The 25,207-nt window shown below is 36.7% G+C and overlaps 1 protein-coding gene across 6 annotated transcripts in view; it reads left to right on the top strand.

Moving 5' to 3' along the window:
- Positions 1–25,207, top strand: part of TENM2 (teneurin transmembrane protein 2) — a 2,693,686-nt gene that overhangs the window by 1,919,796 nt on the left and 748,683 nt on the right. For 3 of the 6 annotated variants that reach the window (XM_036224946.1, XM_036224945.1, XM_016151441.2), the window contains one exon: positions 3,138–3,413. In XM_036224946.1, coding sequence (XP_036080839.1) covers positions 3,138–3,413 — 276 coding nt within the window. Of the gene's footprint in view, positions 1–1,893; positions 2,675–3,137; positions 3,414–25,207 lie in introns of all 6 variants that reach the window. The other 3 variants (XM_016151445.2, XM_016151443.2, XM_016151446.2) reach the window with 3 other exon arrangements.

Below are 25,207 nucleotides of genomic sequence, written 5' to 3'. Positions count from 1 at the left end.
AATGTCACTTTGCCGATTCAACTATAAATACCATGCACTGTATTTTTATAATGCTCACTGTTATATCCCCAAGGACCAGCACAGCACCAGGAACAATAAATATTCATTGAATGATTTAATAAATGATAGACCAGTTTATTCTTTCTACGGTGTATACGGCTCACCCGTTTCATATCTTAAACCAGCGAACTTAGGAAAGGCTTGGTCCAGAATATGTCCCAGGAACGACATTCCTGTTCTTTGAGTTAAGAACAAAAAGATACTGAACTAGGAATTGTGAGACATGGGTGGCATTGGGAAGGAGTGATCCTATTGGAAGAGGAAGATGAGATGTTTAAAGGTAATATTTTTGAGGAAACAATTCTGTTTTTAAAGGAAAATCTGCCTTTCTAGAAGCCAGTGGAACTTATTTACTTTTTTCTGCTAAATTCAGTACAGGACCTCCAATTTTCTTTACAATGTTCATTTGTGACTTTAGGGCCGTAAGCTCTAAGTCAAAACTCTTGAAATATACTTATTTTCTTTTCTAACATTTACAGTTACTGAAAAATTTTATGCAAATTTTAACTGATTTGTGATCATCTCCTTTGTCTTAACAGAAAAATAATGTTTTAATTTCTTATCTTTAAATAAATTCGATAATTAACGAAGGGACACCATGTTTATTCCATGGCTTTCCATGGCCTGAGCTTACTGCCTATTACTGCGAGTACCCAGACTGAGAGCACATGAGATGCTCTGAACATTGAGGCTTTCTTTCTTCACACAGATGTTTTCCTTTCCCAAGGAGGTTTTTGAAACTAGTTCCAGATAATGAGATGTGGGGAAACTGTCAGGAAAGTTGCCTCAACACATAAACACTCCATTTCAAATGGAATCATATAGCTAAAAATCCCCACATGCAGAATAAAAGCATGCATGTTTAATTTGGTTTGTTTTCATTTATGGTAAGGAAAGGAAGCAATATATTTCACGACTGTCTAGAACAAACATGAGCTCTAAAGACAAGAAGGAAGAAAGCTAGCATTCAACAATTTTTTTTCATTTTCTTGAGAATGTGAAAATCAACAATAGAGAGGAAAGTATTGTAGCATCAGATGTACATATTAGCGCAATACCTTTAGTTTGAAGACTACTGAAAGTGAAATATACATTTTAATGTACAATTATGAGTAGTGAATGACCAAGGATACAAATTGGAACGGAGAATGTTGGGCAGAGAATTTCAGACAGCATGACAAAGTAGGCCCGGGGAATAAACAGCAGCACCTAGAACTGTGCTGATGGCAGTAAGGACGTCCCTCTTCTCTGCGCAGGTGATAGGAAATCATCCCATGCCCACAGGACTGTTTGCTTGGGTTAGATCCCCAATGAGCAGGTTTTAGTCTGCAGAGATGATTCTGTTTAGAATTGGGTTTGATTCCATTGCCACAGCCAAATATGGCTGTGGAAGTTCAATGTGCAGCGAGGAAAGGAAAGTAAGACCTCAGAATAAGAATACGTGTCTGTTATAAATTAAAGTCACACTAGGTTAATATGAACAGTTACTTGGTGCCTTTTAAAAATAAAAGCTGGGAAATGAAATCATGTATGCAGATTTTCATAGAGTGTGAAGTTTATCCTGAGCTTGCAGACATGAGTGACAGGGAGTGATTCTCATATAATCATTATACATAGAGTGAGTAATCTTGTGGTTCTGATGTTGTTTATACAGTTTTCTTTACTTACAGTAGAGCATTTCTTCACTGCATTTTGTTATTGTCTGTACATTGGTTAAAGACAGAAAACAGCTTTATCTGTCAATAAATGGAGCGTACCACATGATTCCATTTAATTTGCATCGAAACCTTAAAATGTTTGTTTGTTTGTTTGTTTGTTTGTTTGTTTGTTGAGAACCTGAATCGTAAAGCACACAAATAGATAGAGCATTCACTATGCAAAAATGTTCCCAAATTGGTTTGTGATTGAGAGCATTCGACATTGTAGAAAGAGCACAGGCTTGGGCGCTGTGGATTAGAGGTGAATCCTGGACCGGCCACACTCTCAGGTGTGACCTGGGACACATTTTGATACCTCTATATAAAGTGTTCAACTTCTAAACTGCTGGACTGTTTATGAGATTTAAATAAGATAAAGCTATAAAGTGACTGGCCACATGCCTCACACATTGTAATATGTAAGTGATCAATAAATGCCTATTCTCTTCTTCCCGTAAAACCACACACCCACATGCTCTCATATTCACTGTTCATTGGTGAAACCTTGTGTTAGCAAGGAGAAATTGTTTGCTATCTCTTAAAAACAAAAAGACTGACTCTTCATAGGATACTGATTTAGTTAAATATATAACTCATTTAAAAAAAACAGTTTGGTGTGTATATATATATATATATGATATATATAATATATATATCATATCTCTTATATCTCATATATAAGATGCACAGTTATCCTGAGAAGAATTTAAGAGATTGATGCCCAGATTTTACAGATGGGAACAGTGAGGCTCAAAGAGCAAAAGGCTTGCCACAGTGAGACCAGTGGAAAGTTAGGACTGGTACCAGGTCTCCTGGCCGCCACTCACATTTATTGGAGGACTAAGGTTCTTTGGCATGAAGACAGACTGCTCAAGATCAGATCCAGGTTTTGCTACAATCTAGATGTGTGACCTTGGGTAAGTCACTTAAATTCTCTGTTCCTCTGTCCCCTTATTTATAGAATGATTGAGATAGTATCATCCTCTTTCTAAAATTGTTATAAAATTTAAAATAAAAGTTGTCAAATAAAAGATACCTGGAGCCAAAGTAAGTGCTCAGTATATGTTAGGTGTTATTATAAATTCAGCATTTTTTGTTTCTTTGCTTTTTAGCTACATGGTGCCACCTGGGCAACAATAAATGCTTAAAATTTTTAAAAATAAAACTAGAGCATTTTGTCCTAGGATTAAAATTAATCATAGATGCTTACTTTTATTGTTCTCAAATTTACCCCGATATCCTAAATACGCTCATGCAAGACCTCGTCCTGTATTTTTTTTTTTTGATGCAAAAAGTGTCTGTTTGCTTTTTGTAAGAATGAAATTTAGCTATGGAAAGCATTTCACAGCTTTTAATCAGTCCCTCTTGCTGTCACCCTAGGAACTAACTTCACGCTTGCCGAGCTGGGAATCTGCGAGCCCTCCCCGCACCGCAGCGGCTACTGCTCCGACATGGGCATCCTTCACCAGGGCTACTCTCTGAGCACAGGGTCCGACGCTGACTCGGATACAGAGGGAGGGGTGTCTCCAGAACACGCCATCAGACTCTGGGGGAGAGGGATAAAATCCAGGCGCAGCTCCGGCCTGTCCAGCCGTGAGAACTCGGCCCTTACCTTGACCGATTCTGACAACGACAATAAGTCAGATGATGAGAACGGTAGGCCTGCTTCTTAAATACCTTTGAATGTTCCGGGTACTGCACAGTGTTGGGCTTGGGACGTTTTTATTTATTTATTTTTTAATAAAGAGGCATCTAAAACCATTCATTTTTCTTTTAAATTGACTCCGTCTACCCAGTCTGAGCTGGGGGAAAATAAACCAGCCAACCTCAAGTGCATAAGAAATGAGAAGAGAATTTTAAAATCTCTTTTTGATGATAACACAGTAGCCAGGTGTAGTCAGTGGGTCTTATTAGCAAGTAAATTACATTGCAAAAGTGGAAACTTGATAAACTATGACCTATACCTAGAAAATGTCCTCTCTCACAAGTTTCTAGGTCTTTGTATTGATTTCCCCTTCCCAGTTAATGGCAACCTGGGTTATTTTTTTTCATGAAGATCTCTTAAGAATCCTACCTTATCTTAGACTTTCATTTCCAGGCGGCAATGCCTCATATCCGTATTGAAGATCAAACTTGGAACAGATACTCTGGAGTTTAATAATGACAAATAGGAAGAGACTTGTCTTCAAAAAAGTGTTCTCTTATATGTTTACTTTTCTCCTTGGTACCTGTGTAGGTTAATGGCTTCCCACATCTTCTATCACAAATCACTATTGCTTATCCATCAGCTTTGTAGATAGGTTTTAATGAAACTTTGAAAATTAAATGCTTCCGATCATTAAGCAGTAAATATAGGGAAGCCTAAGAAAGTCATTAAAGAGATAAGGTGCTTATTTGTGGATTTCTGAGAGACTCAGAGCTGTGTTTAGTCAAAAACGTTTTTAAAAGACAAATTGCATTAGCTACAGTTGATTTATGAAGAAAACATCAAATGCTATGTGGGTTGTTATGAATATATTGTGTGTTTGCTAAAAAGAATTACCATTAAAATGTTTACAAATAGATCAGTTAAGGATGTTTATATAAAATATTATAAACTCCTACTAGAGCAGGTTTAAGTATTTTCTTGCATTTAAAAAAGAAAAAGAAATTTGCAGGCGTACAGCTTGATGTGAATGCAAAAGCATAGCTAAATATTACTTAATCTCAGAACTGTTGAAAATACATCATTTCCTAGGTAAGTTGCATAAATTTAAAAAGATGTCACTTTGTTGCATTTAAAGTTATGCTTAATTCTGAAATAATTTATTCTACAGTGGGGACTAGGGGATGCGTCTTACTTATGCCTTCGTTCGTGTAGCTAATCAAGGTGTGCTCTCAAGGAAAAATCTGCACTTGACTCCTTTTGAATTTTAACAGAATTCTGACACTTGGCACATACAACAGTCTATGATGCTTAGTTGATAAGAAATTACTTTCAGAAGTTTTCGTAAAGGCATACATTGAATTCATTTACCGATGTACTTTTTTTTAACGTCTTTGTGTGTCAGATAGGATCACACATGGAGGCAGTTTGATCGCCTAATAAATAAAATCACTTGCAATCCAAGAACTTAAGGAACATTTTAAGCAAGGCGTGTCGGGAGATCTTCCACACTTGGTATTCTCACTGGTCTCATGGGAACCATCTACACAGAATTATTTACATGTATTTATAGAATCTGCACCCTCTCTTTTTAAAACTGTATCCATCTTTAAAAATTCAACTAATAGGGGAGGTTTCCAGTGAAGCAAAGGGAGCTAAAATACTGGCCTTAAATTCACCTAGAACTGTTATGGATGGTAGAACTTTATAATTCATGATCTATTTGGTAGACCAGTAGTCATCTCCTTTTTTTAACATTATTTGAAACATCACATTTGAGCAATTTTCACCTCGAGGGAGCCTATACAAATACCTATGTACTGATAGGAAATACAACCTTAGATACAGCATCTCATTTTTTTTTTCTATAATGCTAGTTATAATGTAGTCAGAATTGCATAAAGAAAAATAGAAGCATTAACCAACTCTTTTGTGCCCACATCTGGCAGAGTACTAAGGAGATACCAAGCCAGAGTCCAAGGTTTGGTTTAGTGATGGATGGTTATTTTAAAATGTACATTTAGAATGTGTTTTCTTTTCTTAAGATTCTTCTGTAGTTCCTATAATCAAAAGAGGTACATAATGCACGTCCTGTTGTCATTTGGGGCCGGAAATAAAAACGAGACATTTTACACATCACCTTATAAACTCTTTTAAGAAAATAAAAACTGAGGAACAAGCTATTCAGCAGACCGAAGTGTTAACTTCAGTCAACTTCTTGCTCTTTCCTTTTGACAAAGTCTGTTTAGCTCACAGAGAAATCAATGTGTTTTCACATCACTGATTCTATGAAGTTTGGGGATGTATTATCATATAGATTGACAGTTGCCCCACTGGTTCCACACCACGGCATGGACACTTGTGAAGCCATCATTAATTTCCTCACACTCGTACCCCGCAATGGCTTCCTCCATAATAAACACTCTGTCCTTCAGAACCAGATCAATAACCTTTTAGGTATGCCTCTCCTGAACAGGAAGTAACAAGAACCTATGCTTTGAAAAAAGAAGCACTTCGATTTCATTTTAGATTTTAAGGATACGTGCTCATACAATGAATCTTTTCTTTGGATCCCATACCTTTTTAAATTTCATTTTTACAGTAGGCTCTTGGGGGTGCATAGAGTTTCACAGTGCTTATTTAAAACTTTCTCTATTGTGTTTTGCTAAATATAGGTAGAAAGTGAAAACATCTCAAAAGCTACCTTCTCTCTCTATAGTATGGAATATGTGTCCAACCTTCAGATGAACGTAATAAAATTCCCAATTGCCAACAGTTCTTCTTGCATGCTGCTGTGACAGAGATGACCTACTAGAAACTTGAAGGTCCTGTTAAGCTGAACACAGAGGAATTTTTCTTTTTTTTTCAGCATGGTCATTTTAGAATTATCACCATTTACAGCTCTGAGTCCTTCACTCGCTGTGTGACCATCACGTTAACATTGTGCTGGCTTGGGTGGCTTTAAACAGATAAAACCCTTGAGTTCTGGTTATTTTATCTGGTTTTTAACTTTGTCTTTGAGTTAACAATGGCTTAGTTAGAAATGGCAATGAGAGCTAGCAACAGCTGGGCCATTTTTACCACTGTGAAATTTGACTGCATCTATAGAAAGGGCTTTTCCAATGACTTCAAATTACAATCATTCTTTTTTTTTTTTTTCGAGTAATAAATGTCCCACTTAAAATATATCCTCTCCAAGGCCCTTGGTATCACCCGAGTTAGAAGAAAATGGGGCAGTCACTAATACACAAGAATAACTAATTGCCTTCTTAAAAATGCAGAATAGCACACACTGTTAAAAAAAAAAAAAAAGATCTGGTCTATGTACTCTTGAGTCCCTTAGGCAGTTTCTTCACCTTGGGGACTTTAAAATATCCTTGAGGTTTTTTTTTTCCCCCCCACAGCATAACTCTAGTTTCAGTTACTTTATTGGAAATGCAGAAAGAAAAAGAGGAAAGACAAAGAAAATGAGCTTGGCTCTGGGATAGGAAGCCAAAAATTACAGAAAACTAAATCTGGCCTTGGTTAAAGCTTTAAAAAAAAAAATTATCCTATCCTTCCCCTCTCCGATTCCACCCAAAGTAAATAAGGACAATGTTCATTTTCATCTGTTGTCAATTGGGAAATTTATAATTCTCATAATGTACTTTGAGGTTGAAAATATAAATGTTGGGTTAATTCCATTCCATTTCACAAAATGCATTTATAAAACAGGCCGGCTCTCGGCACATAATGGATTTGTGTAAAGTGTATTTGTGGAACACAGATTCTATTAGATGGCGAGTCCTCTTGGCAGAGGTCTGCAGTGTTCGTGTCTCCTCAGAAGGGCTTGAGCACACCCGCGTACTCACCGCATGTTAATTGAGACATGAGGCATGAACTCTGAGGGGAGGGAGCATCTTCCTCAGTACCAGGGACAGTATCTGCAGGTTGTTAACTGCCAACCACATTGCATTCATTTGTCGTATGAGGGAAGTTTTTTCCTTTCTCTTCAAAAAGCGGCTCCTCAGAAAATTTCACATTAGAGTGCCCTGTAAGTAAACACATCCAAGACCTTCTGTGCGTTTCTTTCTCTGCCCCACGCTATTACTCTCTTACATACTCTTAAACTTATTTTGTGTCTCATAACCCCCTGGACTCCATTCTTCTCCCTCACCCTACATTTAAAAGTTATAGAAAATGCCTAGAACAATGTAAAACTTACTGTAGATGCACCAGATAATTATATCCCAGGGCCCATAATTTTGCTCTTAAAGTCAGAGTAAGAATAATAAAAGAGTTAGCTACAAGAATTATATAGTAATATTTGACTGTACTTTTGATGTTGACATGGGGATGATTTTTTCTCCAGACAAATTTTATGGAAAAACTTCCATAGAACCTAAAGACATTGTCTCGATTCCTTAAAAAACATGAAAGGGAACAAAACAAACTTCAAATCCATTTTGGTGACAATGATTTCAAACTGTGTTTTTAAGCTTTATTTTTTATACATGCAAATTTGAAAGAGCAACATTTATAAAGAAGAATGTAAATTGAGTATGGATTGAAAAAAAAAGACATGAGAACAAAATGTCACAGGTCCTCAGTCTTGTCTGTTCTGAAATGAAAGGATGATTTGATTTTAATAAAGCTGGTCAAATTCTCTAAAACTGCAGATAGTAGAGGCTGTGGAGGCACCTGATTTTACAAAAAGTTTATTATACCTTTTTGTAAAATTATTAGTAGGAGTCCTAAATATATAATTATCACAATGTTAAAATAGAGCTGTTAATATAGAAGAGACGACACAATTTAGAAATATCACATTGTCAAATGGCTTAATACATAAGCAAGAAAAAGGATCGATGTCTTGCGAACAAACCCGTATGAGACTTCAGTGATTTAGGTTTGGGGCAAATGAAGCAATACTTACATGAAAGTAGAACAGAGTACCGGAAGGCCTGTCAAAGTATGTGCCCGATTCCAGGGCTGCACGTTCCAGATTATAAACTTTGGCGCCACGGTTCTTCGTTATTTATATATTTCTTCCTTTCCTTTGGTGGTTTCTTTCATGTTTGTCAGTGCTCCCGGGGGCTCTCAAGCAATGGCCCCATTCAATAAATACAATAAATAAAACGAAGCACTAAGCCTTCCTTTTGGCAGGGCCAGCCTGATTATTACACATGTAATCTCCAGGCCTTTGGGGAGACATTGGGCTTGGTGGATAATCATTCGGTTTTAAGCTGCTGAGTTTCTGATATCTGTACTTTCGCTTCAGTTAAGTACCAAACACGGTAAATGAGTGAGAGGCAAAATGTTTTTGTCAGTCACGACTGGAAGCCTCTTCACTCAGAAAACTCTTTAACTTTTTTGCTTACTGTCCAGCCACTTTTTAGTTTAGTTGTTGTTCGTCAAGGATCAAATTAAATTTCATTTTGGGGGAGAGACGTAATCAATTATTAAGGCCATAAATAAAATGAGTTAAAGCTAAGGAAGTTGACAGTATAAATTTTCTACAGACAACTGAATCAGGATGAATTTGAGCAGAAAATAACAGCAAATTCAAAGGGGTTTGAGAAGAGCATATGAGAAGCAATGAGACATTTCACCGTCCCATTCTGAAACTGGGACACCACTGAGTGCAAGGAGGAAAGTCGAAGCGATAGATTTGTAAATAGGATAGAAATTGTGAATGTGTAGGGGTTATGCATACATGCGTATCCGTAAGGGCGAAACCATTGCTTGTGACTTAATGCCGAATATTATTTAGTGCCAGCTGAAAGCACTGCCTAGAAAATTGTCCTTCCTGGTTTCCTGAACTCAGCTTGAGGAATATTAGAGTCAAAGGTGGATGTAAGAGATTGATGGAATAATCAATAAAAACGGGAGTTACAAGCTATCGTTTATGAGTTGTTCATTTGGTCAATGCAGTGTCTACAAAATTAGACATAAACCAACATTTTAAAAGGAGATTTCATATTAAAAATATGTACTTTGGGCTTCTCTTGAAATATACAAGACTTGGTAATACTTGTTCCCCCAGGGACCGATTGGGTTAGAAAGAATAGCAGTAGCGTTTCTGTTTGGGCCCATGCCATCCGATGCACCTGAGCTTCCATCATGTGACTCTTCTTAAGGTCTGTCATAGCCTTTGTGGGCACTTGAGCTATCAACCTTGACTTATATCCAAACTTTAGGAAAATCAAGAGATACTAAAATTGATAAAAAAGAAAGCTGGAAACCAGCAATTTTAGCTTAATTTAACATGTGTTTAGAATAGTCATTATATCTTTTTATAAGTTTGACTCATCTGTAAAATGAGTTTAATTTTTCTAGAACAAATTTAAAATAGTTTTAAGGATAAACTAAAATTAAATTAAATCATGGAAAAATAAGTTTAACTTGGAATTTAGTAAAGCGATTATGTATGTCAGAGGAAATAGTAAAGGAGTGATATGCCATGACCATCTTCTAAAGCAGGTGCCCTGAAGTACTGAAAACTTAGTCAGGATCTTTGATTTTAATGCATATATTTAAAGCAATTTTAATGTGAAGGCATCCAGGTGGACTTTTAGGAAATGGAGGGAAAAACAACTTTCAAAACTTTAGGTACTTGAGCAGATTTAGGAAAACTCCAGGACTTTAGGGGAGAAAGCCATTTAAAGATGAGAAAAATGACTGTGCTAATTTTTGTCCAATTTCGATCAGGCAAGTGGTTTAAGGAGTCTGTTGCATTGAATGGGAAGACAAGAGAACAAAGGCTAGAAGAGGAAAATGCAGTGAAATACAAAGACTCTAGCACCCAAAGAGAGAAAGATTTGGAGTAGCGCTGGGGAAAATGCTGAACTGGGAACAAATGAGAGCCAGAAACAGTGCTCCACAAACTAAGACATGCACCTCTACAAGTAGATAAGCAGGATACCCAAGCATTATTCAGGGAAGGCTCTCATTCACAGTGCAATATACTCCCAGTTCTCTTCGCATCCCAAGGATATTCGTGAAGGAGAAAAGATAATTTAAATACAAGCATGTTTGCTAATGGAAGGAACTGAAATATTTGAGTTGGTGTTCTTTGGAACTTCCGTTCATGGAGGTTTATACTGGCCCTAAGGGAATTAAAAAGATCAACACCACAGCAATATTTCTGCTTTTATTAAACATAAAGGGGATGGGGGGAGGGCATGGATTTACATGAAGAGAGCTGGACACAAGAAGAGGTTTGGAAAGTATTTCTTTATAGTGTATTTATTGCAAGAGATACACTATTATACAATCTCTGGTTAAAAAGGATCTTTGAAATAAATTTTAAAAAGAAAATTGGCATTTGAAAGCTGATGAGCATCGCTTAGATGTGCATATTTTAATATGTATATATAATGCGGATAAAATATGTTGTTTTATTTAGCATTGATGAAAAGTAGCTAAGTAATCTCAGATGAGGAGATACTTTAATTTGGAGGGTGCTTATTTTATTTCTGAAAAGATTGAATGAGTGGCTGCTGGATGCTCAGCAATATACAAAGCCGTTGTGTGTGTCTCTCTGTACGTGGATCTGTGCTGTATGTATTTTGGGGGAGGGGACAGTTGATTGGGGGGCTGATTTCTTAAACTATAAAATATATTCTTCTATGTTCTCCCTTCCCAACACTGATCTCATCCCCTAGAATTTTATCTGCCCCTGCATCCAAGAGGACCAATCACCCCATCTGCAAAGTCGTCTATCATTTCATTTTACTTTTCTGTGAAGATTAGTGGGGTCATGTTTCCAAAATATGATTTTAACATCGTGATTCACTTGGATGAAGAAAAAAAATGAAAACTTTTGTTTAAATTTACTTTTCTTCTCTTCGTATTTTTAAAATTTCTATTCTTGAGTATGTTTTATAGTGCATGTAATATATTAGTTATCTGTATGCACACATATAATAGCTTACATAAATGCAGAAATGTGTACATTGAAAGTCTGAAGTCTGTCCAAGAGTTTTATATTTATATAATATATATACAGAATGTTAAGTGACCATCGTTGTAGACATTTTTTTTCTCAATAGGTGAAAGAAGTCAAGCGACCAAGCTCTTCTCATAATATTTAGATAATCTTGTGGCAAACTATTAGGTCGTCTTTCTTGTTGCTCATAGCTATCTGTACTGATCATACCTTAGTATTTTTATAAATAATTCCTACTTTCTTCTCTTGATTCCATGTGTCAACTTTCTCTTCTTAGATGGATAGATTAAAATATTTACTTCATTTATTGAAAAAAGCAAATACCCCTATATGTGTACAGAGAATTTCCTATCTATTCTCAAAAGAGAAATAAGGAAATAAGCATTGTATATGTCAGCAGACTGGAGTAGTAAGGGCAGCTTTGAGGAGATAGAGTTTTAATTAGGTTGTAAATGAGGCTTAGGGTTTATATAGTGGGAAGAAGATATGATAGATATTTCAAATGAGGGAAAACCAATGTGTATGGTGGTTGAAGAATGAGGAGATGATGCAAACATTATAATGATTATTCAGTAACATTCTCTTCCAAAAAAAAAAAAAATCCACTTCTAATCAGACTAATAGGAGCATAGTGATTTAACTGGACAGCAGCAGATACAAAACAATAAGGGGTTAGGAGCCTCATGACTTAGAGCTTTGCGTTTCATGCTAAGAAATTATGGTCTGACCAAGAAGAATTGGAGAAGTACTAAAAGTCTATTTGAGAAGAAACTGTTATATTTTAGGAAGCTTCTGATTAAAGCACACAGACACACACAGACAGACACATACACAGACACACACATGCACCCAAGCATACACACACACACACACACACACACACACACACACACACACGCGCACACACATTTGGACAGAGGGAGAAGTCATAACCCAGGTGGAAGGACCCAAGAAAACTCGAGACTACAAAGACCAGTGCTCCCTGACTTTTCAGTAGGAGAAATTAACCACTGACTAGCATTTCAACATTGAGTACTCGTAATTAAGATATTAAAATTTGAAAAGCATCTAATTTGAAGCTCATTGAGTACAGGAAATGTTCCTTACAGAGTAATCTATTATTACACTTACAATACGGTGTTAGCATAGCTGGACCCAAGAGTTTATACTAATCACATGATTAAATAATGAAGTAGCATCGAATACTGCTATGTACAGGAAAACAGGTCATGCCATTTTTAAAGGAACAGCTAGTATGTCATAGATGAACATTGCCTAGAATTATTCCACATTGATTAACAGTTTCTTGAAGATGTTTCCTGTTTCTACATCCTTCTTGCCCCTTCGGCGTCATATCCTCAAGCAGTTTGTTTCAGTTCTCCCGTAAATATTGATATCTCTTCTCATTCCTCATCATTTTATTTCCATCCCTCATTTTTTTAAAATATGGCTTGAAAGAGATATATTTTTTTCATTTTGATCCTTCTATTTGTCTTTATTTTTTACTCTAATATTTTTTTCAGTCTTACTATGTTCATCTTTTACAATTCTCTCTTTTTAACTTTTTAAGTAAATATTTTTCCTAGCATTTTAAAGTGTACATTAAGTTTAGTATTTTCAGTATTTATTTAGTAAATATATTCACCAGGTTCCATAGGATTTGATGCAAAGTGGTATCTTTTTTGCTTTTCTAAATAGTCTTAGTCATTTGGACTCTCAAAATAAAACATAATCCTTATGCTACCAGTTTTCACTTTAGTATTAATAATTGCCAAAAAAATAAAAGATTTTTTAGTTGTTAATTCTTTATGATGTCCAAAGTAAGATATATAATATATAATATATAATAATAACACATGTTAATATAGACATATGTAAATATGCATATTTGTAAGCTATATAACGTAAGTATAAAAGTATATCTAAAACATGTGAAAATATGCAAGGGTGTGTATCATACACACACACACACACACACACACACACACACATGCACACCCACAGTAAAAGCTTGAAGAAGAATAGAAATCACCTATAACTTGACAACAGAAATAAACATGGTTAATATTTTGGTACATATTTTTTTCAGTCTGTGTGCTTGTGTATGTATGTGTGTGTGCAATATAAATATTTTTACAGAAGTTGGCATCATGGTTTACAAGCCCTATGTAGCTATATTTTTTTTCCAGAAAATATAAACATTTCCCAATGGCATTAAATGTTTTCTGCACTAGTTAATGAGTTCATAATATTTCTTTAGCATAAGACATTCCCTTGATTTCCTTTCATTTAACATTTAACTTATTTTTACTTCAGAAGTATTGAAGAACAGTGTGGTGAATCAATTATTTATAGCTAAATTTCTGTGCACGTCCCTATGTTTTTTTTTTTTATGATAAATTTCAGGAAGATTCAAGACATACATCGTTATGCAGAATTGTAATTCTCTTCAACCAGTTTCCTATAGGAAAACGTACACTTGCACCAGCACTGTGTGAGAGGGGCTGGCACACACATTTGTGCTCAGGAGTCACTGAAAAACATTTCAATGTTTTTTTTTTTTTTTTACTATTATTATTTATCAATGAAAATATTTTTATTCTGGTTTTTATTTATGAATATGAGTGAGGCTGAGCAGCTTCCCATGTGTTTATTGTCTATTTGTATTTCTTATTTTGTTATTTTTATGTCTTCTTTCGATAAGAAGATATTAGAATTATTCTTCTCATTTTTGAGTTTATAGTAACTTTTTACAATGCCTATGTGATCCCAGAGTAAATCCAGTTGTGCTTTATTTATACAAATGGCTTGAAATGTTCATTTACAGGTGTGAAAATCACTTGTCCATATTCTCAAAATAATGAGCATATTTTCTGTGTGATAGAACACCATGGATACATGAAATGAGAGAGAGGGAGGAAGAGAGAAACAAAGAAAAAGACAGTATGGACCTGGAGATCTCAGGCTCAAAAGCTGGAAAATGGTTAAAAATGGTCGCATTAACCAAAAACTAAAGCTAGCTTTGAGTTGAGTAGGGAATTTTTTATATAGGAAATATTTCAGCTGTTAGTCAGAATGCAGGACTTTATTTCACATTGTTAATTTATAATAAACCAAGGATAGAATTGTATTCCACATGATGAAAGGGAATTCACATCTGCTAAGACAATCTGCAAAGCACCTTGAGGAGAGAGAATCAAGTAAATGATGTATTAAATATTCTTAAAACTTCCTCTATCTGTGGCGCCTTTGATTCAATGAGGATAGTAATCATAAACACAGTGGTATCTCAGCTATTGGTATTTTTACAAAATAAGTAGTGCCGCATGTAAGATAAATATCTCAGTACATAAAGAAATGCTCTGAAAATAATCACGTGGAAGCAATTACTATTATAATAAGCATATGGTTCTGCTAATAGTGTTGCTTAATAATTGATGTTATATATATATAAAAAAAAAAGTAGGAAAAGTTCTATATTCTGGGGGATTCTCTTGTACATTCAGAACCGAAAAGACCCTAGTGAAATGCAGAACAATTAAGAGAATACAGGCTGTCTTCCACTTCCGCTGACACACACTTATGGCTTCGCACAACAAGGCACACTGGAAGGCAGGAAGTGCACAAATCAACTTAATCTGTCCCTCTGTGGTGTTTCAGGCCCTCTACAATATAGTCCAATTTTACGTTTTTAGCCCTTGCTCCCACTTCTCCTCTAAATATATTTTCAGCTCTAACCCAACTGGGCTACTTACTTTTTCCAGAGCATATTCTTTTCTCCTCTGTGTCTTTGTTTATCCTATACCCTTTGCTTTCATTGTTATTCCCAAACCCACCTGTCCATCACATTCCCGTCTTGTGTTAAAGAATTCTCTTAAGATGCCTGGATGTCCATTCTGATCTCTCTACCTGCAAAGTCCCATTCCTTGGAATTCCTCAGCATTTTATTTATCATCAGTTTCTTTAGGAACTTAGGGGAAATGATGTAGCCATCGCAAAGGTAGAAAAGTAAGTGATTTGAGATGCATTTGGGAAATAAAATATACAGAAGTTGGTAACAGTTTGAAGGTAGGAGCTAATGAGAAAAAAAGCAACCGAGCATTTCAACTTCAGCAATTGAATGAATTCCTAAGTACTAAGATGGGGAGGACTTGGAGAAGATAGGGTTTGGGTTTGGGAGCTGACCGAGTTCAAGTTTGTACAGTGTTAAGTAGCCGGAGACATCCAAGTAGAAAGAGAACATAGATAGTTGCATAATTATTGAAAATGGAACCTCAAGGAGAGATCCGAACTGGACACATCAATTTGAGAACCAACAGCTTAACAGTGATCTATAACATATACCCACAAAAATAAATGAACTCATACAAGCAGAAAGAGAGAAAACAGAGGGCCAGAAGCAAACTATGAATAGTCTTTAAATGTTGGGTAGAGGAGAAGGAATACTCAAAAGAGACTGGAAACATATTTTTGGCTTGAACATAATAGTTCTGTGTTTATTTTATGTGATTTTCATTAGGACTGCTAATGGCTTCTAGTTCTGGTATGGTTGCATAATCTCTCAATTCAAAAATTTTCTGTTTATTTGCTCTTTGTGTCTCTGCTGCCTCAATTAAAGGAAGTAAAACTGAATGAGCTTTTACAGAGGAAAGAGAGAAAGAAATTAATTTATAAATGGATAGTGACCCAAAAACATAAATAAATAAGATCGGCTTCCTCATATGACTGGTAAACTGGTCTCTAGGGCAATTTCAAAATGTATTGATGAGTGGCAACAACATTTAACTATAGACTTTTGCTGCATTCAAAATATTTATTGAGTACCTACTATGTATTATGCTTAGGATATATCTGTGAACAAACTAGAAAAAGATCCCTACCCTCCTGTAACTTAGATTGTACTTGGAAAAAGAGAAAGTGGAATATGAACGTGTAGAAAAGAAAGAGTGAAAGAGAGCAGGAGGGAAGGAAAGAGAGAAAGAGAAAGAATGAAAAAGAAAGGAAGGAAGGAAGCAAAGGAAGGAAGAAGGGGGCTGGGGGAAAGAAAGAAGGACAAAAACAAAACTTAAAAAGTGATCAATACTATGGAAGAAAGAAAAGCAGAGAGCAGAGGTAGTTGAGAGTACGTGATTATAGTTTTGCACTTTTAAAAGGAGTGGGGATGATAGTAGAAGCTTAACTGAAAAGCTGACATTTAAACAAACAAAAACTTAAGGAAAGCAAGGAAATTAGTTGTGAAATAAAATTGACAAGCATTTTTCTGAGGGTAGGATGTCCCAGGCAGATGGAAGAGCTAGTGCAAAGACTTTAGGAATATCCCTGGTGGATTTAAGGAAGTCGATGTGATTGTAGTAGAAGACAAGTTGAGAATAATAGGACAGGAGGTCAAAGAGATAGAAGTGGAGCAGATCGTGTAGGACATTATAGATAATTTAAAATTATAGTCTTCATTCTGAGAGGAATGGATATCCACGCAGGTATTTAAAAAGTGACACGATCTGAATCCCCATTTAAAAATATCACTCTGGCTATTGTGTTTAGAATAAAGTGCAAGAAGCCAGGGTGGGAGACTAGTTAGGAGGCTGTGGTAGTAACCAAAACAAGAGGTGACAGTGTCTAGGACCAGTAGAGGTGGCAATAAATGTCCAATAATATATTTTGAAGGTAGAAGTAATAATATTTCAAGATGTATTGGCTGAGAAGCATATGGAAAAAAGACACCGAAGATTACTTCCAAGTCCTTTGCCTATTCTTTTAATGGTTTTGTCTATTAAGTTATAGGAGTTCTTTTTATTCTTGGACATTAACCCTTATCAGATATATAATTTTCAAATATTCTCTCTCATTCCATTGGTTGCCTTTTCATTATGTTGATAGTTTCTTTGCTAGACAGAAGTTTTTAAGCTGGAGAGATAACAAACCAATGAGCTAGAGGCATGGGGAATGACAAGAAGATAATTTCATGCCTTCTAAAGGAAAAATTGTGTGCGTGTGTGTGTGTGTGTGTGTGTGTGTGTGTGTGTGTTTTCAGTATAATAGGGCACATGGCAGTATTCCTACTGAAATACTAGGTTAAGAAAGAAGGATGACTGTACATTGAAGATACAGGAATGACAGTTTGATCTTATATACCTTTATTTGCCTTTCTGAAATATGTATACAAAAAAGTAGACTCAAAACACAACTCAGGGTTATTTTCTCAAGGATCCATCAAGTAGTCTTAGTGCTTTAAAAATATTAAAAGTTTCTTTCACTGTCACTCCTAGGAAAACCATGTCTATATTCATAGGTTCTTCAACTTCTAATTTGTTACTGTATAAATAAAAAGCAGGTATAAAGAAAACACAAGAATGATACACATTCCATGCTCTATGATGGTGCAATGTATTATTGAGGGAGGTTGGAGGTTTAGGAGAAATTTTCCCAGAGACCTAAGTTCTTTCTCCAGCTCTGCCTCTAACTAGCTGCATGGCTGGGGAAAACAGACCTAATCTTTCACTAGATGCCAATATCATTATTTGTGATGGGAACACATTGGAGAAATGATAGCATATCTATTAAGTGCAGGGATCTTAGAGTCAAAGAGAAATGGGTTTGAGCCCTAGTTCCATCCACTCTTGTCCCCTCAGGTTACTACTGGGCTGTCAAAACCATTGTTTCTTCTGGAAATTGGGGATAGCAGCTATACCCCATCCCTTATTCTTGTTCTTATTCTCATGCTTATCAAATGAGATGAGGTATATCAAACAGTTTGCAAATCTCCCAGTACATGGTAAACACTTCTTGCACAGTAGCGATTGTTTCCTCATTATTGTTTTCAAACTAATTTTCTTTGTTGCCCTATTTAATCAATTTAGACTGCTTTTAAAGCTTATAGATTTATCATATGCAAGTGATTCAGCATGATTTCCGGTGCCTCCTTCATAACCGTTGGCTATCAGGTGCTCGGGCAGAAATGCTAATTCCTGTCCTTGCGTTGATCCTGCGGTAACAGTGATGGCGACTGCATCATTTTTACTGAGAGTGGCTGTCCTCTTATTTCTGGGAACCTGTTGTAAGTGGGAGCGCTGCCTCGTGTTTCAGTAAGGGATTCTAAAAGGTGGTTTCATTCGCGCCTTCATTTCGTTCTTCAGGAAAAGGGAGTTAAATGTTAATTAAGAAGTCTAATCCAGTAAACACGGCAGTGCAACCACCCTAGACCCACAGAGTTTATGAAATACAGCAGCGGGTAAAGGATCAAAGCCGATAATGAGCGAGGATGAACAGAGTAAGGAGCAGAGCGAGAAGTGTGGGATGAGAACGAAATAGCAAGAAGCCCAGTCACCGTCAGCGGTGCAGGTCAGCTCTAACCGTAGGAGAGCACTGCAGCGTCGCTCATTCCGAAGACAAGTCATCATACATTTACTCGCTACCACGTGCTGGGGACCGAGCATGTGGAGATGAATTGCACATGTTCCTGGCCTTCAAGTAACTCACACGCTGGTAGGAAGAAAGAGACCTAAATGGTGACAGGGGGTAGAATAGCACAGCAATTAAAACACATTTCTTTGAAATGAGACTATTTCATTTTAAAGCTCAGTTCTGTCACTTCCTAGCTTTTGGGACATGGAAAATTACTTCATCTCTCTGAGCCTGAGTTTCTTCATGGTTAACATGGAAGTACTTACCCATGGAGCTGATGCAAGGAGTAAACAAGGAAGACGTCGAAATAGGCTTAATACAATACCTACTATCTAAGATGGGCAATAATGCCTATCATTGTAGGCAGTAATACGTGTCACTACGTGATTAAAGCTTTCACAAAGAGGTCAGTACTTGACTGGGCTTTGAAGCTAGAAGGAGATCGTTCTGAGTAGAAAAGACAACAGGTGTTGTCTCGAGAAAAGGAGATGACAGAATCGTGATTCAGAGCTGTGTCTAAGCTGGTGGGTTTGGGGAATGAAGAATAATCTCATAACAGGGAAGAGAATGGTGGGATGGGGCAGGAACTGGAAATGAACAGAGAAGAGACAGGAAAGCTCCCCCTGGGCCAGCTTAGGAGAACTTAGAACTGCATGGCAAAGCGTTTTGGCTTTACCATATGAGTTTGAAAGTGATTAACAAAAGAGTGACTTGATTAGATTTGTATTTTGTTGTCCTACATGTGGACTCTCTGTTGGGAGGAGGAGAGCTTGGACCAAAGAGAGGAACTAGAAGGCTCCCAGTCAATGATGATCTCATCTAGGGCAGCGAGGATGATGGGAAGGAATGCAGTGAGAGAACGTTTCAGAGGTAACTTGACAATGGCAGCAACTGATTGGAGTGGGCAGAGGTGGGTTCCTAGGGAGAGAGAAGAATTGAGGGTGATTCTAGGGCCGATAGCTAGGATAACTAGATTAGAAGAAAGTTAATAAGTGAGATAGAAGCTAGAAAGAGGAGACCATCTGACGTGGAAACAAGAAGTTCAGTTTGGAAAATATTGAGTACAGGTTTTCCTGAATTTCTGTATGGAGATGTTAAACAGGCACTTGGAAATGCTCTAGTGAAAATAAGGCAGAGTGTGAACATGGGGAGAGAGATAAGGAAACGTCACCAAGAGGTATAAGTAGAGCAACATCAGGGAGTAGGATGTTTGGGATAGGGAATATAGAGTAACCAGGACCAAAGACTGGATTCTAGAAAGGCTGCCTTTTAGGGGGCAGTCCAAAGATGAATCAGCAAAGTTGGTGGAGAAAGGATGCTCAGAGAAAAGAAGGGTGAATCTTCCCTCTTCCTGGAAGAAGAGACAATCAAGAAGAGCAAAGTCAAGTATGCGGTAAGCTGTGAAGTGTTTAATTGGGACGAGGAATGAGGAGAGGTCTTTGAATTTGATGCCGATAATATTTGATGGAACATTCTGGAGTGAGACAGTTATAGATGCTTGGTTAGAATGGCTAATGGACAGCAGGATGGAAAGGTAACGAAAGCAGAGAGGCGGGGCCTACATTCTATACATATGTACGAATGCTTTGTATACCGTAGGTGATCTTTCTGTGTGTATTTTGTAGTTTTCAACCTAAAGGAGTGATGCAAAATGGCAATTTTATTCCATCCAGAAGGACCTTGATCTTGGGCAAGGATACTTAGGGAGAAGGGCAGAGACTTGGAATTGCTCAAATTAGAACTAGGAATTATGTTTTCTATGAATCATGAGCAGTCAGTAGGAGTCTCATAATTTATATAGCATTTGGGGCATTATTATAAAACATGATGCCTCTAATTTTTAAATGGACGGAGTATAAAATGTTCTGAATAAAAATGGTTTAATCCTTGACTTAAATGTAGCTCCTCTGCTAGCTTAAACAGTGAATTTTAATCAAAGCTACTGCCCTCCATTATGCATCTATGCCGTTACTTACAAACTGCACCATATTTCGCATGATGGAAAATCTTTAGGAATCTATTTAGAACTAAATCACAACTCTTTTTCTAAGAAGACCTGTTTTCCTTTCCAAACACTGGTACTCCAAATCTTGACAAGTGGCATAAAACTCACTGGCAAATTTGTTCTTGATTTAGTTAGTTAGTCAGTCAGTCAGTCAGTTAGTTAAGTTAGTTCGTTACTTAGTTGTTAGTTACTTTTGACTTTTTCCAGTTCTAGGTTCAGCTTATCTTTGTCACTTCTCTAGAGATAGAGAAACAAAAGGGGAGAAGAACAGAACTCTACAATGGATGTATTCTCCTTCGTACACCAGAAAATTAATGCTGTTAATGGCCCTTCCCTCCTTTGTTTTTTTCTCTAATAGAACATGTCATACATGTCTACAGCTTTTTAGTAATCCCTTTAAAATAAGTCAAGATCAGTCGTACCATTTTTTTTAAATAACAGAAGCAATTAAAACTTAGGTTTTGAATCCGTACAAACCTGGATTTGAATTTCACCTCTTTTATTTAAAAGCCAGGTGGTCAGCCAATTTCTTAAACTTTCTGAAATCCTTTTTTGCCATTTGTAAAATAACAAGAGAGAATATAAATACCCATTCTAAAAGGTTGTCATGGGGATTATATAAACTAGTGCAGTATAAGAGTGTTGAATCTTCCTTAGCTCTCTACTCAAACAGGAGGTAAAATAATCACACATAGAAACAATTGCCCCTGAAAAATCCCTTAACTGACTCGAAAGTAGAGAATGCAAGATTCTGTACATGTAACCCTATACGGTGATAAGCATATATAAAAGTGTAATGCTTACAATAATATACAGAACACAATGTGAACATGCATCAGGTATAAATATATTTAGTGCATTTAGACACATGTACTATAAACATAGGGGGAAGTGGCGTGCCTGACCTATGGGCACATTCTTGTCTCCTGTCCCACACACTCCCTGAAGCTTAGATGTGTTCTTGTTCTTTCTCTGTCCTTCCTTTGTCTCCCACAGTAAGGGCATTGTCCCATGAACATAATGGGATAGCACTATTATGTGAACTAAATGCTCACATAATAAACACTCAATAAATAGCTATTACTCTTTTTAATGCCTTTTGTTCTAACAGAATAAATTGTCGAACAGAAACTCCTCTTTATCTTAACAGGAGTCTAAAAAGCCTTCTTCAGAGCTCCGAGTCATGCAGCCTTGTTGCCCAGTGCACCTTTGGGTGACCCAGCTCAGATGATGGAATGATACAATGTGATTGGATATGGTTATTTGATTAATTTTGGTCTCTTTATAGCCTTCTAAGAGCCTCATAAAGGGAACAGTTTTTAAAAACTAATACATAAGAAGACCTAAAAGCTGCAGTTCTTCAGCTCTTAGTAGATTTGAGGCGAACTTTTTATAAAAAACCTGGGAGAATATATTTGGTTATTGTTCTAGTCTTTTCCTCAAAGAAGATTCATCAGCTTAGTCATTGTGTGTGTGCATGCAAATGTGCATGGATGTGTGTGTGTGTGTGTGTGTGTGACTGGTTTTTAGTTTTGACTAATTAACAAAATTACCTTAGAATAATACATCCATGATATTGAAAATATAATACTATAATATTTGGGTGATTTGTGACTGCTTTCACAAAAATGCTCTTCGGGATGCCAAACCAAACAGAAATATCAGCTCCCCTTGGTTTTCGGTAGTAAAAAAAAAAAAAAAAAAAAAAAAAAAAAAAAGAAGAGTTTGAAGTAGCCTAATCAGAGACACATAAATCAATGTTGTGCATATTTTACTTATGCTTTGCTGATATATTTGCCACAGGCAAGAAGTACTTCTAAATATTAAACAAACTTTAAATCATTAGTTTAAATATCTGGAAATTCTTTCTAATGCTTCCACCGACCTAGATTTTATCTAAATGTTTCACAACTCTTCACATTTTGTACCCAAAGTATGTGTCATAGTAGATAGACACAACAAAAAACATCTATAAAGTTTTTAGAAAATGGATTTGGAAGATCTCCAAACATTACTTGAGTTCTTTACCGTTGACTTCTCCAAGGAGTAAAATAGACGTGGCAACTTCTTCAGAAAGAACATATTAAAGTTGAAGTATAAGGATTTTTAGATCAAAAGGATAATGATTTTTTAAAATCTTTACTATGTGATAAATTATTCTGAAGGCATTATGAAGATGTACAAACTTGCACCAGGGAATAGCATAGAAAGTTGGTGGTGACTTTGAAATTAGTATAGACATGATACTGACCTCCTTCCATCCTTGGCCGGGTCTGTTTATAGCATGATACTGTTACTGGTTTTGAGAAAGGTCATTTTCTTATCATCAAAAGATTTCTCTCTTTTTTTTTTAAGGGAAATGCATGAGAAGAGCTGCATGTTTCAAAACACAGTGCCTTCACCATCAGTGTCCCCCTCTTTAAAAGTATTTAAAATGCTTCATGGAGAACTGTAAATTATTTCCACCCTTTACTCACCTCTCATGAAGAAAATGTCATCTAAATTTTAAACCAGTTTAAATCTCAAAGTGTACCAGCCATGCTTCTTGTCTTTAGGCCAAGAGAAAGTCATTAAATTTGAGGGGAGTGACAGAGAAAGGAACCGTGGTGTTTGAGAGGCATGAGAGGAGAGGAAAGTCTTCTGAAATTGGACAATTTCCTGGTGCATTTCCCTCAAAAAGAACTAAAGAAGGTGATTTGGGGTTATAAAAAAAAATGACCGGCTATCCATCAGCATAGGGTAAGATCGGAAGATCCTGTCATGACAGTGAAGGCAGGATTCCTGAGGGCAAATATGATGGACAATCATTTGGGCCTCAAGCAAGGCCAGCTCAAGCTAGTGAAAATGACAGGACTCTGGTATGGCCCCTTCAGAGCTGTACCTTTAAAGGAAGCCCTTTTAACCACGTTTGTCAGAAAGGCCCCAGGAGACTCCCTCAGAAGTTTGTCACAACGGTCTGTGAATAACATTGTATTTTTTACCACATTATCCAGTGAAGGTAAAGCCAGGACTGCTGACCACTGAGATTTATGATGACCCTCTCTCCAGACTGCTGGTTCTCATTTGCTTCTTAGTGCCAGTTAGAGATTGTGCATGCTTCTTCAAGTGCCTCCTGTGACTTATTTTGGTAACAGCATCATTGAGGTGTAATTCACATAGCATGTAATTCACTCATTTAAAGCATACAATTCAGTGGTTTTTAGTATATTCACAGAGATGTACAACCATCAGTGTAATCAGTTTCAGAATGTTTTTATCACTCCCCAAAGAAACCCAGGACCTTGTAGCCGTCACTCCCTTCTCTTCTTCCCCACTGAATACGAACACTCAGCCCTGTGTAACCATCAGTCTCCTCCGACTCTGTGGCTTTGCCTGTTCTGGACATTGCATACAAATGGAAGAGTGCAAGATATGGTCTTTACGACTGGCTTCTTTCATTTAGCATAGTGTTCTAGAAGTCCGTGTATGTATCAGTATTTCATTCTTTGTTGTTGACAAATAATGGCCCAATGTATGGCTATGCCACATTCATTTATTTATTCATCAGTTTGTCGACATTCGGGTTGTTCCCACTTTTTGTCTGCGCCTGTGGTTTTTGACCCGCGGCATCATACATGTCCGTCTGAATGGTGTGGTGTAAAGGGTACAGGCTTTGGAGTTATCGCAGCTGGGCTCGAACCCCAATTCTGCAGCCGACAGCTGTGGGACGCTGTGGGATGCTGGTGAAGGGACATAGCCTTTGTGGTCCTTTATTTCCTCGTTTAGTACAAATAAGCATCCTATATCGCCCCTTTGGATTGATGTGAGGATTAAGTGAGATAACCGTTGAGCAATTTTCCATTTCTTGAATAGGTAGTCACATAATATCAGCCTTCCCTTGGAGATCTTGTATATTTTATATAAAAGTAATCTGGATAATGCCAGGGCTATTACACTCTATTTTAAATCAAGCAAATGAAGACTTCAGAGACATATCCTGGTATTGACAGTGTGCTCTGCAAGAGATTCAGCAAAGCTCAGTGAGAATTGTTTCTGTTCATCTTTTCCTAACTCAGCCTCACCCTGTAATCCAGGGAAGTAAACCTCACAAACCTTGTCTTAGATATAGTATAATTCAAAAAAAAAAACTAAATCGATGTCAGCAACCGGCCCAAAAGGGGAACTAGCACAAGTCTCCCCATTTCATGGTATTATCTTTTGAGGCAAAGATAAAATAATGGATTCGCTAAGTAATCCAGTATTTCAGAAACCCAAAAACTAATCCTTTTTACATCTTTGACCTAAAGCGATATTTATCATGTGCTGTTAAAACTTTCTCATTTTAATTTCAACCAGAGAAGAATACATGGACTACAACCGAATGAGAGTATCTTTCGTAATTGAGTCTAAGAGAATGGCTCACCAAGTCTTTGGGTACAAATGCACCTAAATAAATGCTTCTAAATGAGCTTGCAAAAAACGAATAGACT

This window comes from Rousettus aegyptiacus, unplaced genomic scaffold (assembly GCF_014176215.1).
Source record: "Rousettus aegyptiacus isolate mRouAeg1 unplaced genomic scaffold, mRouAeg1.p scaffold_m13_p_7, whole genome shotgun sequence".
Lineage (NCBI taxonomy): Eukaryota > Metazoa > Chordata > Mammalia > Chiroptera > Pteropodidae > Rousettus > Rousettus aegyptiacus.
The sequence above is the reverse complement of the archived record's forward strand: the minus strand, read 5'-3'. Positions and strand labels throughout refer to the sequence as shown.